The following is a 13,553-nucleotide window of genomic DNA, read 5'->3' on the forward strand; positions in this document are numbered from 1 at the left end:
TGCACTGTGGTAAGATCATGTAATTCAAAAATACCTGTCTGAACTCCAGAATCAATGTGGTATAATGGATTCAGGTCAGATAAAATGGAAGCACAAACTGATGGGGAGAAGAGAAGAGAAGCTTAGTTACTGTTCCTGAAAGCTGATTGATTATGATTGATTGACGAGATTGATTATGTTTATCTAAAGACAGATTCAGATGTTTTTATAAGTCAGATTGCAAGGAGAGAGCAGATTAAAATTATATCTCTGACAAAGCATAACAGAATAGGCTGGGACGGACAGAAAAAGGATAGGATGAGCTTGAATAATGTTTTATTTACATGCAAATTTAGATTTAGTATGTTGATATGAATGAAGAATATACAAACTATGTTCAGTACAAAAAGCAGGGGGGGCTATCTTTTCTAATAATTTAGGGATGTGATGGATTGCATGTGCAGCTTTGTGTGGGAGGAGGGCAAAGGAAGAGTCCCTCAAAGAACTAAAAGAAAATCTGGAGGAAACAGAAAGTTCTCTGCTGCAAATGTCATTTTTAGTCTTTTGTCACCAGCAGTGACATGGTGGCTTGTACTGTTTTCACTTTGTGAGTGTGTGTGTGTGTGTGTGTGTGTGTGTGTGTGTGTGTATGTGATCATCGAAAAATGTGGTTCTGGAAACGCCTGTTGGAGCAGCAACCAGTTTTGAGCACTTTACCAGGTGTGTATATGTCTCTCTATGGACAGATTTTGCGATTGCATTACAACTTTGCAAGATTCAGTCACAAAACTTGACAGGTGTGTAGTTGACATCAAAATAAATACCAGATTTGAAGATGGGTGTGGTTTGACACATGAGTACTGAGTACTCGTGGGTCAGAAAGTCCACATGTTGAAGGGCATCGTGAGATTTACCTGGATGCTGCACTGATATTTTTTATACAATTTTGCAAAAACACAAATTCCTGTTCTCTCTTTTTACTTAAACTCCAGAACTGAGAATTGTTGACAAAGTATCAGTGGAAAAAGTGGACTTTGTTTTTCATCCATGCACACCATAAATCTTCTGAGACCATCACAGCTGGACTGAGTTTCAAGCATAAGAGTTTGGCCATTTATCTTGAGAAATAAGAAAAATGGGAAAGAAGAAGGTATATGAGGTATATGGGCAGTTTTTCACATTATTTTCAATATGAATATCAATATATACATATATATATACGTGTGTGTGTGTGTGTGTGTGTGTGTGTGTGTGTGTGTAGATATAGATACACATAAATATATTTATATAAGCCTTATGACAAAAATGAGAGACATAGGACAGACAGACTGGAGAGGAAGAACAGCAGGATGTTTGTCAGTGTTGTCTGGACCATGTGTGACAGATAAAATACTCATTTTGTTACACACCATCATCTGACACCTTTCTCTATATATTAATGATGTAATAGAATAGATGACAAGAAGATGTTGAGTTGGATCCTAAATTGTTACTTCTGCATTTTTATTTCCTGCTCAACTCAGTAACACATCAATATTTGTTCCCTTCACTCATTACTTGTGTGATAATGCTGAACAGCTGTCTCTTACACAGAGAAACTAATTACAAGGAAACTAATACGCTTTAATCGCTGTAATTTTCAGAGCCATTTAAATGCAAGGTTCAAGCCTACAGTGACCAAATACAGCCTGACCGATGGCAGGTTTCAAACATTGGGTTATTTTGTGTCTTATGTTTACAGTTTATAGATCACAGTGATCTTTTTCACAAAAAGCCCAGAACATACAATATCTAAACACTGTCAAACCATTATTACATTTATTCCCACGTTCTTTATCACATCACTTGATACATGGTGTGACATAATATAAGGCTTTTGCATGTTTGTCCATCTTAGCTCAATTACATAGACTGAGCAGGGCCATTTCATGTTTTGCGTATAGGTAGATTGCTTGAGTTGTTTGTAGTTGACAGTTTATGCCTGAGGATGTGTTTTCTCTGTAGTCTTCATTTAACTTGTTAATGCTACCTCCTCTTGCCTTGCTTCATGTTCTTTGTTGCATTGCTAATAAACGCTTAAGGGAACTCAGGCTCCTGTGTGCATTATATAGAACGGAAAGGTATAGGACAGGTAGAGACAGGTGCAGCAAGACTGTGATTGGTAATAGCTGCATAGTTTAAAGAGCTTATCAAGTCTTTTCCTTTTGCAGCCACCTCCTGAAAGTGAAAGAGTGGCAAACTCCTTCTAGTTTTGAAGCAAATTTTCTTTTAGTCACTTCCATTTTCAGAATTCGTCAGAGTCGTTTGAAGTAAGCACGTCATTTTCAAGGCTCAGTGGTCAGGGCAAACAGAAGGAACCACATGAATCATCATCCATCACCATTTATCATCACCACCAAAAGAAAACACACTAAAGAGGGTCTTCTGTGTTTTAAAAAAATCAGCTGAAACAAATATCACTGAGGCAAAGCACAGAGAGCTGATCGCTGCCAAGCAACATTAAAATTTCAATTTAAAATTCTGCTGAACACTCAGTTGTAATAAGTACCTGCCTGGAAAGCATGAATATTTACAAGATGTGAATCAAAGAAATGAATTCTCCCAGAGTGTTACACTGGAGGCCATGCTGCTCTCTGCTTACGCACAAGTAAAGGAAGGAGCCCCTGTTAAGATGAAATCATTGAATCACCCCTGAATGGCCGCTGAAGGCTTATAGTGCACACTGACTTTTGCCTTGAGGGACACTGTTCACAGAATAAAAGAAACCTTTGGGTGGATGACGTCTTTTGCAGAGGATGGTCACTACTGTATGTTTTCAAAGAGGCTGCATAAAAGTCTTAATTCATCCTGAAACTCAATGGAAAATGGCATAAAAGTTTATTATAGAAACACGACGTCTATTTTACAGAATTATTGCAACCCCCGTAGCATTTCTAAAACCTGTCTGACACATACATGACAGCAATGCAGCAGTGATCCTTGCATCCTAATGCAGTTTGCAGCACCTTCACCTCGACATTCTGGAAATCCTTTGAATATAGTAACAACAGCACTTTGGCATGTGCACGCACCTACACTTACAACAATAAATTATATACATCTCTGACATTTTGACACAACTACTACTTAATGCATCAGCAGCGTTTCGTTGACAGTGCTTTGATTGATCGCTTCAGGTTGACGCCAGTGGAGTAAAGACATGAAAACAGTTTGAAAGTGGAGGTTAAGATTCTGTTATATGAAGGTCTGCTGCATGTATTCATATGAAATATAGTCTCCTCTCAGTGGTATTCATTAGTGCATCTGTACGCAATATAATAAGCAGAGTTCAAATGTAAACAGTGTTTGCTTAAAAACATTTTCTAAACACAGAAAAAAGGACCGACCATACAAACAGAAACATTCCCAGTCAAATGTGCATTAGTAATAAGTGGCCTATGTGTTATGCTGACACTGATGTCACTACTTGTTCTTGTGTATTAAATTTCCCACTCTTTGAATAAATTTCTCCAGCTTATTTTCATGGAGCCCTCGTGCAGTCCGGGTGATGTTGTGTTCAATAGCTGCACCACCTTTAGGAAGGCTTTTGGGTTTCTCCTGAGAGTGTGTGGTTCCAAAGCTGTGTGCCGAGTGCATGGACTGTTTCTTTTCAAGCGAGCAGAAAGGCTCATATCTGCTGTAAAGGCGGCTGTCGACAGCTCGATCTTTGCTCCAGCTTCCTGCATCGAGGCTGGTGGGTTCCTTCTGTGCAATGGTTTGGTGGAGAGAGTTTTGGAATGGATTGTAGTGCTCCTCAGTTCTGAATCGAGGTTTGGAAGATTTCAGATGGTCCTCCTCAATTCGGTTCCTCTGGTGCTCTGAGGACGACCTGACAGAGTTGGTTGCTCTCTGGTGAAATTGTCCTCGTCCATCTGGTTGCTGCTCCTCATCCTCAGCTGTTATGGTGTCTGTGCTGCCACTTGACTTCAAACTCGGCGTTTCCATGGTTCCAATTGAATGCTCTTTTTTCTCTGGTATGTTCAATAAGGATTTTATTTTTTTGGTACTCTTCTTTAGAAACTGCTGAGAGCTCACGCTGTTGGATTTAGTTGTCACATGCTTGCTACTCACACTCAGGGCTGCTGCAGACACAGTCCTAGATGGTGGCTCCTGCCACATGCGATTCCCAGGGCTCTTTGTGCCTGTCATACTATTGACATCAAAATGAGAGACAGACCTCTGGTCTTCGTTCAGATTTGACCCGTATCCTCCATTTTGTGCATTGATTCCTGCTGTGCTTCTGTTGGCTTGCATCCTTCCAAAAGCTCCATACATGTGACCTGAGGATTCATGTGCATACTCAGTGTTTGATCGTGGATCTGCCACACTGTGCCGTTTGTACCAACTGTCTGCCATGACGTCAGGGCTCGTGATCTTGTGTCCACCTTTAGCTCTACCCAGGCTTGTGTATGCAGACTGGTAAGAGTTTCTACCTGGACCTTGGCTTGTGTTATTCCAGTTGTCATCCAAAATCTGCAGACTTTTCCTCTTCAGCATCACCTCTTCATTACTCATCCTGTTCTCAGCTGCCGCTGTTGGATTCCACTGCATGGATGAGTAGTGCAAAGGAGTGTTAGGTGCTGCAGAGGAGCTGACACCATTGGAGGAGTTGTTTATGTGTCTGTTTGGCTCCATTTGCTCTGGAATGGGTGACCTGAGCGCAAGGGAAGACCTCATTCTTCCCTGCATGAAGGAGCTAGCTTTATCCGGTGTTTCAAACTGGTCTAAATAGTCACCAGTGTCTCCGGATGGGATGTCAGGGTTTTGGAGGTAAGACTCAATCCTCAGTGTGCGCATGAACGCCTTGGATGTGTTCTCTAGTGTTGGTATGTTCTGCTGCATGGACACAACCTGCTTGTCACTGCCATTGTAAGACTGACGTAAGTTCTGAGCTCTGTGAATCAGTGGCACTTGTAAATAATTATCCACGGGGTAGTTTTTTGCTACATTTCCTGTTTCTTTAGAGATGTTCCAGTTGCTCGCTCTAGGCCTCATGTTCTGTGGCATATATCCATCTTGCCTCTCCCCTGCATAACTGTGCCTTTTCAAGAAGTTCATCGGCTCTGTAGACTGAAATTGGGGCATCTGTTTCTGAACATCAATCCCATTCTCCATCAAGGGCCCAAGCTCATTAAGTTCCTCTTCAAAGAGCCTCTCTTCAAAGTCTCTCATGCCCAGTTTCCTCTCACAGGTCTTCCTATAGACTGTGTCAAGCGTATGCCTCAAGTGGTCCTTCCGCTCAATTTTTTGGGCAGAATGAGATTTTATCAAAAGTTGCCGCCCATGTGGCCCATTGTGTTGGAACACACCCTCTGGGGGGCACAGTTCAGCTGGCACGGTCGACCGGGCGTAGAGTGTTCGAAACTCCTCATCGTAGGACTTCACCAGATGTCCTGTGATGACCTGCACCATGCTCAGATTGATCTTCTCAAATGACCAAGTGAAGCTGCAAACAAACACCCACACATGAAATCATTTAATGCTGACTGATGTCTGACAACACACCTAATAACTGTTTGGGTTTAAATTTAACTTGTTATCTAGCCGAGGCAAAGGACTGCAGACACAAAGCAAAAACACAAAAATGATTTACTGAAGTATTTGTTTTCAGTAAAACAGTTTCTAGAAACCTGTTTCTCACATTAATGGAAAAAAACAAAACAACTTCAGTCACAAACTGCTTCTAAAGTCATTGCTAAGAAATGATGACAGCAGTTTTGTATAGAGTGACAGTAAATGCATTCAGTTTACACCTCCATGGTTCAACCACAGCTCCTCTTGTATTGCATTTTCATTTACCTGTATGAGCCATAAATCGTTGTGTGGCAGTCGACTAAAAGAAACTTCTGCTCCATTGCCCCATGAAATTTAGCTCCTGATCGGCAGAGGTAGTCCTGACCTTTCACAGTGCGCACCCTCATGTTCTGTGGTCAGGGCAGTGAGAGGGAAATGTCACAAAAGATATATCACAGATTTTACAGCAGAAGGTAATATGTATGTCAATCATCAGATAAAGAGACTGTGCTGTGGAGAGAAACGTGATTCTGATCTTTTTAAAGATGTATTTAGATATATTTATATAGAAAGTTCCTGAGTTGTTTTTGTTGCTGGCATGTGCCACGCTCTTACAATAATAGGAATTTTAAGGGTGTGTTTGCAACTTTAGCATCTGCCAGATTGAATAACTGGGACTCCACCTAATAGACAGGAGAAACCGGGTTTTGAAGTAAGGCCTCACTCAGTATATACAGTACATAGAACAGACTAAAACAGACATTTGTATGCATGTGAATTTAGGGTCAAAGATATGATTGGACAAAAGTTGCCAGTTTACATCCCCTCAACAGGGTCTCCTCTTTTTCCAGGAATAGTTCAACATCATGGAAAATTTGCTTATTTTTTGTTTGTTTGTTTTTTTCTGTGAGTTAGCTTAGCCGTTAAATATGCTACACCTGGTTAGCTTAGCCTGGCTCCGTCCAAAGGTCACAGAAACACCCCTCAAGGTCATCGATGATGGCGTTATATATTGACTGAAGTATAAAAATTACAAGTTGTGGTTTTGCAGGATGCAACATGCTCCGTTTTTTTGGAGTCAGGGTTGTGTTTAGCGTACACAAATATCACAGTGGTATCAGAGGTTTCTTTTTTTAGTGTTCTTTTTGATTGTCACCCTCAAAATATGCAAATCAACAAATGTTTGCTTCTTATGACACTGGGTGCTTCATTAAAAAGCAATAACCACTACAAGAACGAACCATTTTTAATTACTTTGCAAAGTGTTCAACTGTAATGTATTTTACAATCAATAAAAGCAGTTAAAACTGAGAGAACCAAACGGATGCTTCAGATCATAGACTTACTCTGAGCTGTTGAATTTTTACATCTTGATTTTCAGCCATTGTGAGGAAACTTTTTAAGTGGGAATCATCCAAAAGCACGTAGACAGGGACTCCGCGTATGGAGGCATCGACAGCTTCTTTGAATATATCTACATCAGTGAACTTGTCCATCACAATGGCAATAACCTGCGAGGGCACAGTGAATAAACAGTGATCAGTTCAACGCGCCAAAGATCAGAGCAGGTGTAGTGCATTTAACCTTACACTGGTGAAACCTGTGGATGACCTACTTAAGGACACACTCTCTGACATCTTTATGAACATGAATAATAAATCTGAGCCTGACGGTTAGAAACAGATGCCAAAAACAAAAAACTTTAGAGTGATGCCAATAACAAAAAACCTCCGAGTGATGCCAATAACAAAACACTGAGCTGAAACAGAAGACAGACAACAGGCAGTTTGATATTACTGAGATCAATACAGAGAATGAGAATCAGTTCTGTTTCTGTAATAATTTCATTGATCCCAAATACATTTCTGTCACTGCTGGAACATTTCTGAGTGTTCATCAACCAGGCTCAGCATTTTTCTCTCTGTCATTTACTTTCACTTGAGGCTTAGTGATGCTGCAGTGACAGTTCATCATGATAATGGAAATATTGAATGTTATGAAGCATCAACTTTATGCTGTGTTCCAGTTACATGTAATGAGCTCTTTAATGAACTTATGTCTGACTGTGTTGCATGTTGTTTAGACAAATTCCTTTGCCTCTTCTTTCCTGTGTGGGAGATTTCTGTGAAACCGTCTAACCAAGTGTTAGTCATCCTCAATCATGCATGCAACGTCCAACAAATGTGTACATTTAAATTGCGTTTTTCTCTGCACTTAATTTTAATTTAGGTGAATTTATACTGCACTGGTTAGAATTTGGAGCAAGAAAATTGATTCATTAGCTCTCTGTGAGCTCTGAGCTTGCTGCGCAAGTTAGTCTAATTAAAAGTCAGTGAAGCAGTAAAAAGGTTGTAAGAAGGCAGCGGGCCACTAATTGTCTACTAACCACAATTTTGAGCTACAAAACTAGTTTGTGATTCATCATGACACAATTTTGAGAACTGTAATAGAGGCGTGTGAAGGATATGACTGTATAATGGAGTGCTGGTGCGGTTCCCAAGTTACAAAACCAGATTTTGACCACAACAATCCCAGCAGACACTCCTTACCCCTGGAAACTGCTTTGAAGGGGGAGGTGCTAATGAGATACTTTAGAATGTCACAAATTAAACACAGCGGAGAAACAGAACGTCTGAGCCAATTTGCTGCTCTGACAAAGCTGCATCAGTTCAACAAAGGTACTTTTGATTACCTGTCTTGCTTCCTGAATATTCTTCCGCACCACCTCTTTGATGGTGGGGTTGTTTTGTCTTGCTGGATGAAAGAGTATATCTATATTTGTTTGCAGTTTGTCATGCATGACCTCCGGCCACCCTAAGTCCAAATCCGGCGTGTCCACATCCGAGTGGACCGGCCAGTACGTCCCTGAGGATGATTGGTTGTCCGTAGGGCCACTGCTTTCCTCTGCATTGGTTTGAGGTGGGAGCTTTTCAGCATTTTTAGTGATGAAGAAAAGCTCTTCCTCTGAGAGGAAGCTTCCGATACGTTCTCCCTTGAGGAACTCCTGGTAACTGTCTCTGCCGCTGTTCACCAGGCAGTCGATCGCTAGCCGATAGGCCTCCCTGTAGTGGGGCTGGATGTAATCCTCTGATTTAAACTCTCCCCTCAGAGACGACAACAGAGAAAAGTCTGGAGACTCCATTGCTTCAGACTGTTTCAGCTGGACCTGTCGCACATAATGGAGATCAGTGACATAATATTAGAACACCAGAAACCAAACATTATAACATGGTAGAAAATGCTGTGAGACCAGTTCTTATTAAGCCGATTGAGGCACATGTATAACATGGAAAGGTCATGTTATCCAAATAGAAAAGGAAACAAGTAATACCATTGTTGTTAGATTGTTTTTCCACTGTGTCACACAGCTTACGATATGTAAACATTATCTAAAGGTCAAGAAGCTGTTAAATCACCAGAAGTACAGTCTTGCACCTGGTATTCATGGAATTCATCAACTGAAATTGTGTTAGAGTTTGTGACACTCAATTACAATTACAGACTTCATAACAGCTAATAAGTAACTTGCGTTTATTTATTTAAGGCTGTTATCTCGAGGTCGCAGGTGAATCATTTTGTTGTGTTGAGACAACAAATCTTTTCTTGTGGTGGCAGGTTTATTTGCCTTGTTGTCTCGAGAGAACCAACAAGCCAACAAAAAGGCAGATTTCTGAAACTAATAAAATACTCAACCAGTTATTATGAAAAAGCAAAAGCTTGTTTCCTCTTATTACTTATAGTGTTTGTCAGAGATCAGGAGTGTCATGCCAACATGCAGAAATGGCGTCTTCACAATTGCAGCCACTGATTTAAGCTGAAACTTTCTGATCAAGGAGTATCCATAATTGATCAATGCATCAGAAAGGACATAATGTAAATACCCTCATATCACATCAGATCACTAGGGAAATATCCCTAACGAGAAATGGAAAACTCCCCACACAGAGCAGTGTGTGTCACGGTCCACTCTTACAGTCTTATGAAGTCATTTTCTCATGATCAATTATCTTGAGAAATCTGCCTTTTGGTTTCCCGAGATAACGAGATAAATTAACCCATTATCAGGGGAAAACGAGCTTTGTGATGTCAACATAGCAACATTAAAAAAAAACTACCGTGTCTCATGTTCAGATATCTGTGAATCTGCCCACTGACTGTTACTTTTAATGTATTTTGATTAGTAACACAGTAAGTAAAGTTTCAGTTTGAGTTGACAAGGGACAAAATACAGAGTTATAGACATGACAACAGACGACGAGAGAAAGCCTTCAGCCTAGCTTTAAAGGCAGTGATGGTGGGGGCACATCTAACAGCAACTGCAAAGGCTCAGTCTCCTTTGAGTTTTAGTCGTGGCTGCATGACATCTAAGAGATCTAGGAGCTGAATACTGGTGATTAACTCTGAATTGACTGATAATTAAAAAGAAAATCTTAATAAACCACTTGATTGTAAGTTATTCAGGAACTACTTGTTAATTAGCAGTTAGCTGATTAGTTGTTTACTTGTTTCTTGCTAAGCAGGACTTTATGTACCTTTTTGCAAAGGTTCCAGTGTTTACATGTGTGCTCCACATTAAGACACAGACCTCGATTCCCCAACAGGCTGAGTTCAGAAACAGTAATGCAGACTCATAATTACAATCAATCAGACTTTCATTAACAGATTTATACAGTATTTTATGTACAAATAGACCTGCTATTTCTATGGTTAAAATAATGAGATTTGTTTCCAACAAGCCACATCATGAGAACTGAGTCATCATTTTCTGATATTCAACCTGTTCACTGTCGGGATGACTGGCAGTGCATGCCCAAAGGGCAAATGGCACTGCTGCACCTGTAGCGTGCCTCATGGTTAAGGCGGGGTGAAATAAAGCTGGTTAAATACATGTTGTGCAGGAGTCACTTTGTTTGAGGAGATAAAGTCGTGTTTTAATTCAAAGAAAATAATCTTCCACATTCTGCAATGCAAACACGTGTTTACAAAGATAGCTTTTGGGACTTCCTGAAATATGAAGTTGACCTTTAAACTATAATGCACAGACCAACTAAAACCTTTGTTACAAACTAAAGCGTTTTTTAAAAGCCAAAAATAAAAAAATAAAATAAACCTAATAGGGGATTAAACCTGCTTTAAGATCTAATTTCACTATTTATTACACCTTAATCCAAGTGTTTTCACTTGAAATGCAGGGGGATTATTTTCTAGTAAAAATAAATCCTCACTGGATGAAAGCAGACATGACACACTGCAGTCAGACACAAACAAGTGACAGTGAACAGAAGCTTTTCGCTTTAGGGATATTTGTCATATCTGTTACATGTGATTGTCTAGAAAGAAGAGAACAAGTTTATTCAGTGATTTTACAGCATTGTACTGCTGAGAGCCTGTTACGGGAACGTTTCACTTTCAGGTGAGTTTCACTGCCAGTGAAAAATGTAGCTTTCACTACAAATAAATAACCCAGAGTCCAGTCGTCCTTTCCACTACGTTTCCAGAAAACATTTACGGGCTCTTTTATGGATTTTGAACTAATCTTGTCAAAGATCCTTTGCGGTCGGTATTGACTGCTGTGCCTTATTTAAATAGACATGTCAACTGTTAAAAAAAACATTGAGCCGCACATTTAATCATAGCCTACACTGCACATCACAATCTTGTACAAACAGCATATTTATTTACATATTTTACAGCAAACCCCCCCACTGTTCAGAGAAATCTTCTAAAAACTGAGGTGCTTGATATTCTCACAGAGCCACTGCTTTCTGCTGAATGCTACTCAGAGGCTTTGAAAGCACAGCAAGCTAGTCCCAACGCCATTATCTCATGCTAAACAACAGTAACTTACATGTAGATTGTGAACTTTGTGAAAGTCCTCTTGACTGCTCCCAGAATATCCCTCTTAGTTTTATGTGTATTCAGCTCATGTCAGTGTTTGAAGGAGCTACTGTCTGCAGCTGGAAGACACAAAGACAAGGAGGTGTCTCAACATGACAAAACAGTCTGCAGATGGAGGGTGTGGATTCCAGTTTTGACATGCAAAATGGTCTGCCTCGAAACTTGCTCACAGGCAGCCATAAACCTGTTTGGGTCACATGGCCACTCCCCTCCTCCCTTCAGTGCCAAAGTTCGCTCGGACGGAAATCAAGATAATGACAAACGTGAAGGCTCCGATGAATGGAGTGCGGTGAAATGTGCACACAAACTGACACAATAATGTATAAATCTCCTTCGGTTAGCCAGAGCATGGCGGGATTGACCACTGAACACAATGGATGTGGATACAGTTTGGATTGCTGGACAAATGCATGCAGACTTTTCTCAAAAAGAGAATGCATGCAAACTCACATAAACTTGACTAAAACTGGGATTATTAATCACTTTCACCTCACTTCAGATGTGGCATTTCCACATAAATGCAGGAAAGACCAGGACATTTGACATGAAGAGGAAATATTAGAAATTTATTGAGTTTCCTTCCAGTTCCTTTTCCTTATTTTGTAAAAGCATGCTTAGGGTGTAAATTAATGAAGCACATGCATATTGGTATTCTTCGCCCTGTCCAGTCAGTTTTCACTAAGTCTCTTGAGAAACCAGCTCATTAGGTAACATCCGCATTCTTACAGGGAAAAGCTGCAATTTGCCATTCCACCAGAACTAAACAAGTATTCCCTCGAGGGCTAAACGCACAAACAGGGTCAGTGTGATCTTTTCATCGTCATCCACTTTCACACAGAGAAACATTTTCTTGTTAAATGAATCCTCAAGACGCGTTTGTTGTATTCATGAATATCTGTCTTGTATTTATTGTACAAAAATGCAGTGAGTGGCAGTTTCCACAGGGCCAAATGGAAGCTTGTGTCACAGCGAGTCGGATTTGTGTCTGTTTAGAGGCGCAGTGACTTTGTGAATTCATTTATGTCACATTTTTATGACTTTCACTTCATTCAAATGTTTATGGTCAGCTCTGACTGCTGCTGCATGTCCTTCAGATTCAAGCAAAAATGATTGAAGCTGAAAGAGTGACATATGTCCAGCGTAGCACACATACATACATACATACATACAGTTATGTTGTCGACCTAATTAAGATATCAGGCGTCTGTGTGTGTGAATGAGTGTGGATGTGTGTGCATGTGTGTTTTCTCTATTTAGCTCTCAGAGTGTTAATCAGACACCATCATCCCCATCAGTGTGACAGGAGGAATGTTTTTACTTTCCGGTGGTGGAGCCACTTTGGAGTTTGGATGCGATTCAACTTCGGGGAATCTCCACAATCAGCCCCCAAGCGTTTCTAAGGTCAGTCCAGGTTCTAAACAACAATTACCACTGGTCCTCCCAGTGGCTGTAGCATACACACACACGCACACACACACACACACACACACACACACACACACACACACACACGCACACACACACGATGACTTCACCACCATGCCTGGACATGCAAATACACACTGCACAGGTGGTTGCATTTTCACAGACACCTCCCCAGTCTGCAGTTTCAGGCTGAGAAAGAGCCAGAACAGTCAGTTTAATCATTAAGAATCCTCAAAGGAATAGTTTGACACTTCTAACATACATCAATACCGCTCATTTCTGTATGTATATAAGTAAATATGAAGTTACAGCTTCATCTTATATCTTGGGGGGTTTTTTTATATCTGTACAAAAAACTGAAACAACAATTCACAGATCAGTTAACAGTAAACTGTTTCCCACTATTAACTAAGCTCAGCTAAGGAGCTGCTGCCTGTGGCTTCATATTTACCGTCCCTGAATGTGCCATTGATCTTTTTATCTAACTTCTGCAACAAAGCTAGTAAGTGTATTTCCCAAAATGTCAAACTGTTCCTTCAAGCCTCTAACAGAGCAAAATGATTCCAGTAAGAGACTATCATAGTTTTAATGCAGCTGCACAGCGTGCTAAAGGTGCTGAGGAGACACTGATTAGACTCTGAGGAGATGCTAACAGAGTCACTAAACCCCTAAAATCCTATCCTATTTGTTGAAAGACT

The 13,553-nt window shown here is 40.4% G+C and overlaps 1 protein-coding gene across 1 annotated transcript; it reads right to left on the bottom strand.

Annotated features, from left to right (window-relative positions):
• Window positions 1-2,911: 2,911 nt before the first annotated feature.
• On the bottom strand, window positions 2,912-11,480 carry fam83b (family with sequence similarity 83 member B). Its single transcript, XM_076743469.1, has 5 exons — window positions 11,381-11,480; window positions 8,225-8,698; window positions 6,879-7,043; window positions 5,818-5,942; window positions 2,912-5,464 (listed from the first exon to the last, which is right to left on the bottom strand). The coding sequence occupies exons 2-5, from the start codon at window positions 8,672-8,674 to the stop codon at window positions 3,442-3,444; spliced, it is 2,763 nt and encodes a 920-aa protein (XP_076599584.1). The 5' UTR covers window positions 8,675-8,698; window positions 11,381-11,480; the 3' UTR covers window positions 2,912-3,441.
• Window positions 11,481-13,553: the final 2,073 nt, after the last annotated feature.

Source organism: Chaetodon auriga, chromosome 11, assembly GCF_051107435.1.
Source record: "Chaetodon auriga isolate fChaAug3 chromosome 11, fChaAug3.hap1, whole genome shotgun sequence".
Lineage (NCBI taxonomy): Eukaryota > Metazoa > Chordata > Actinopteri > Chaetodontiformes > Chaetodontidae > Chaetodon > Chaetodon auriga.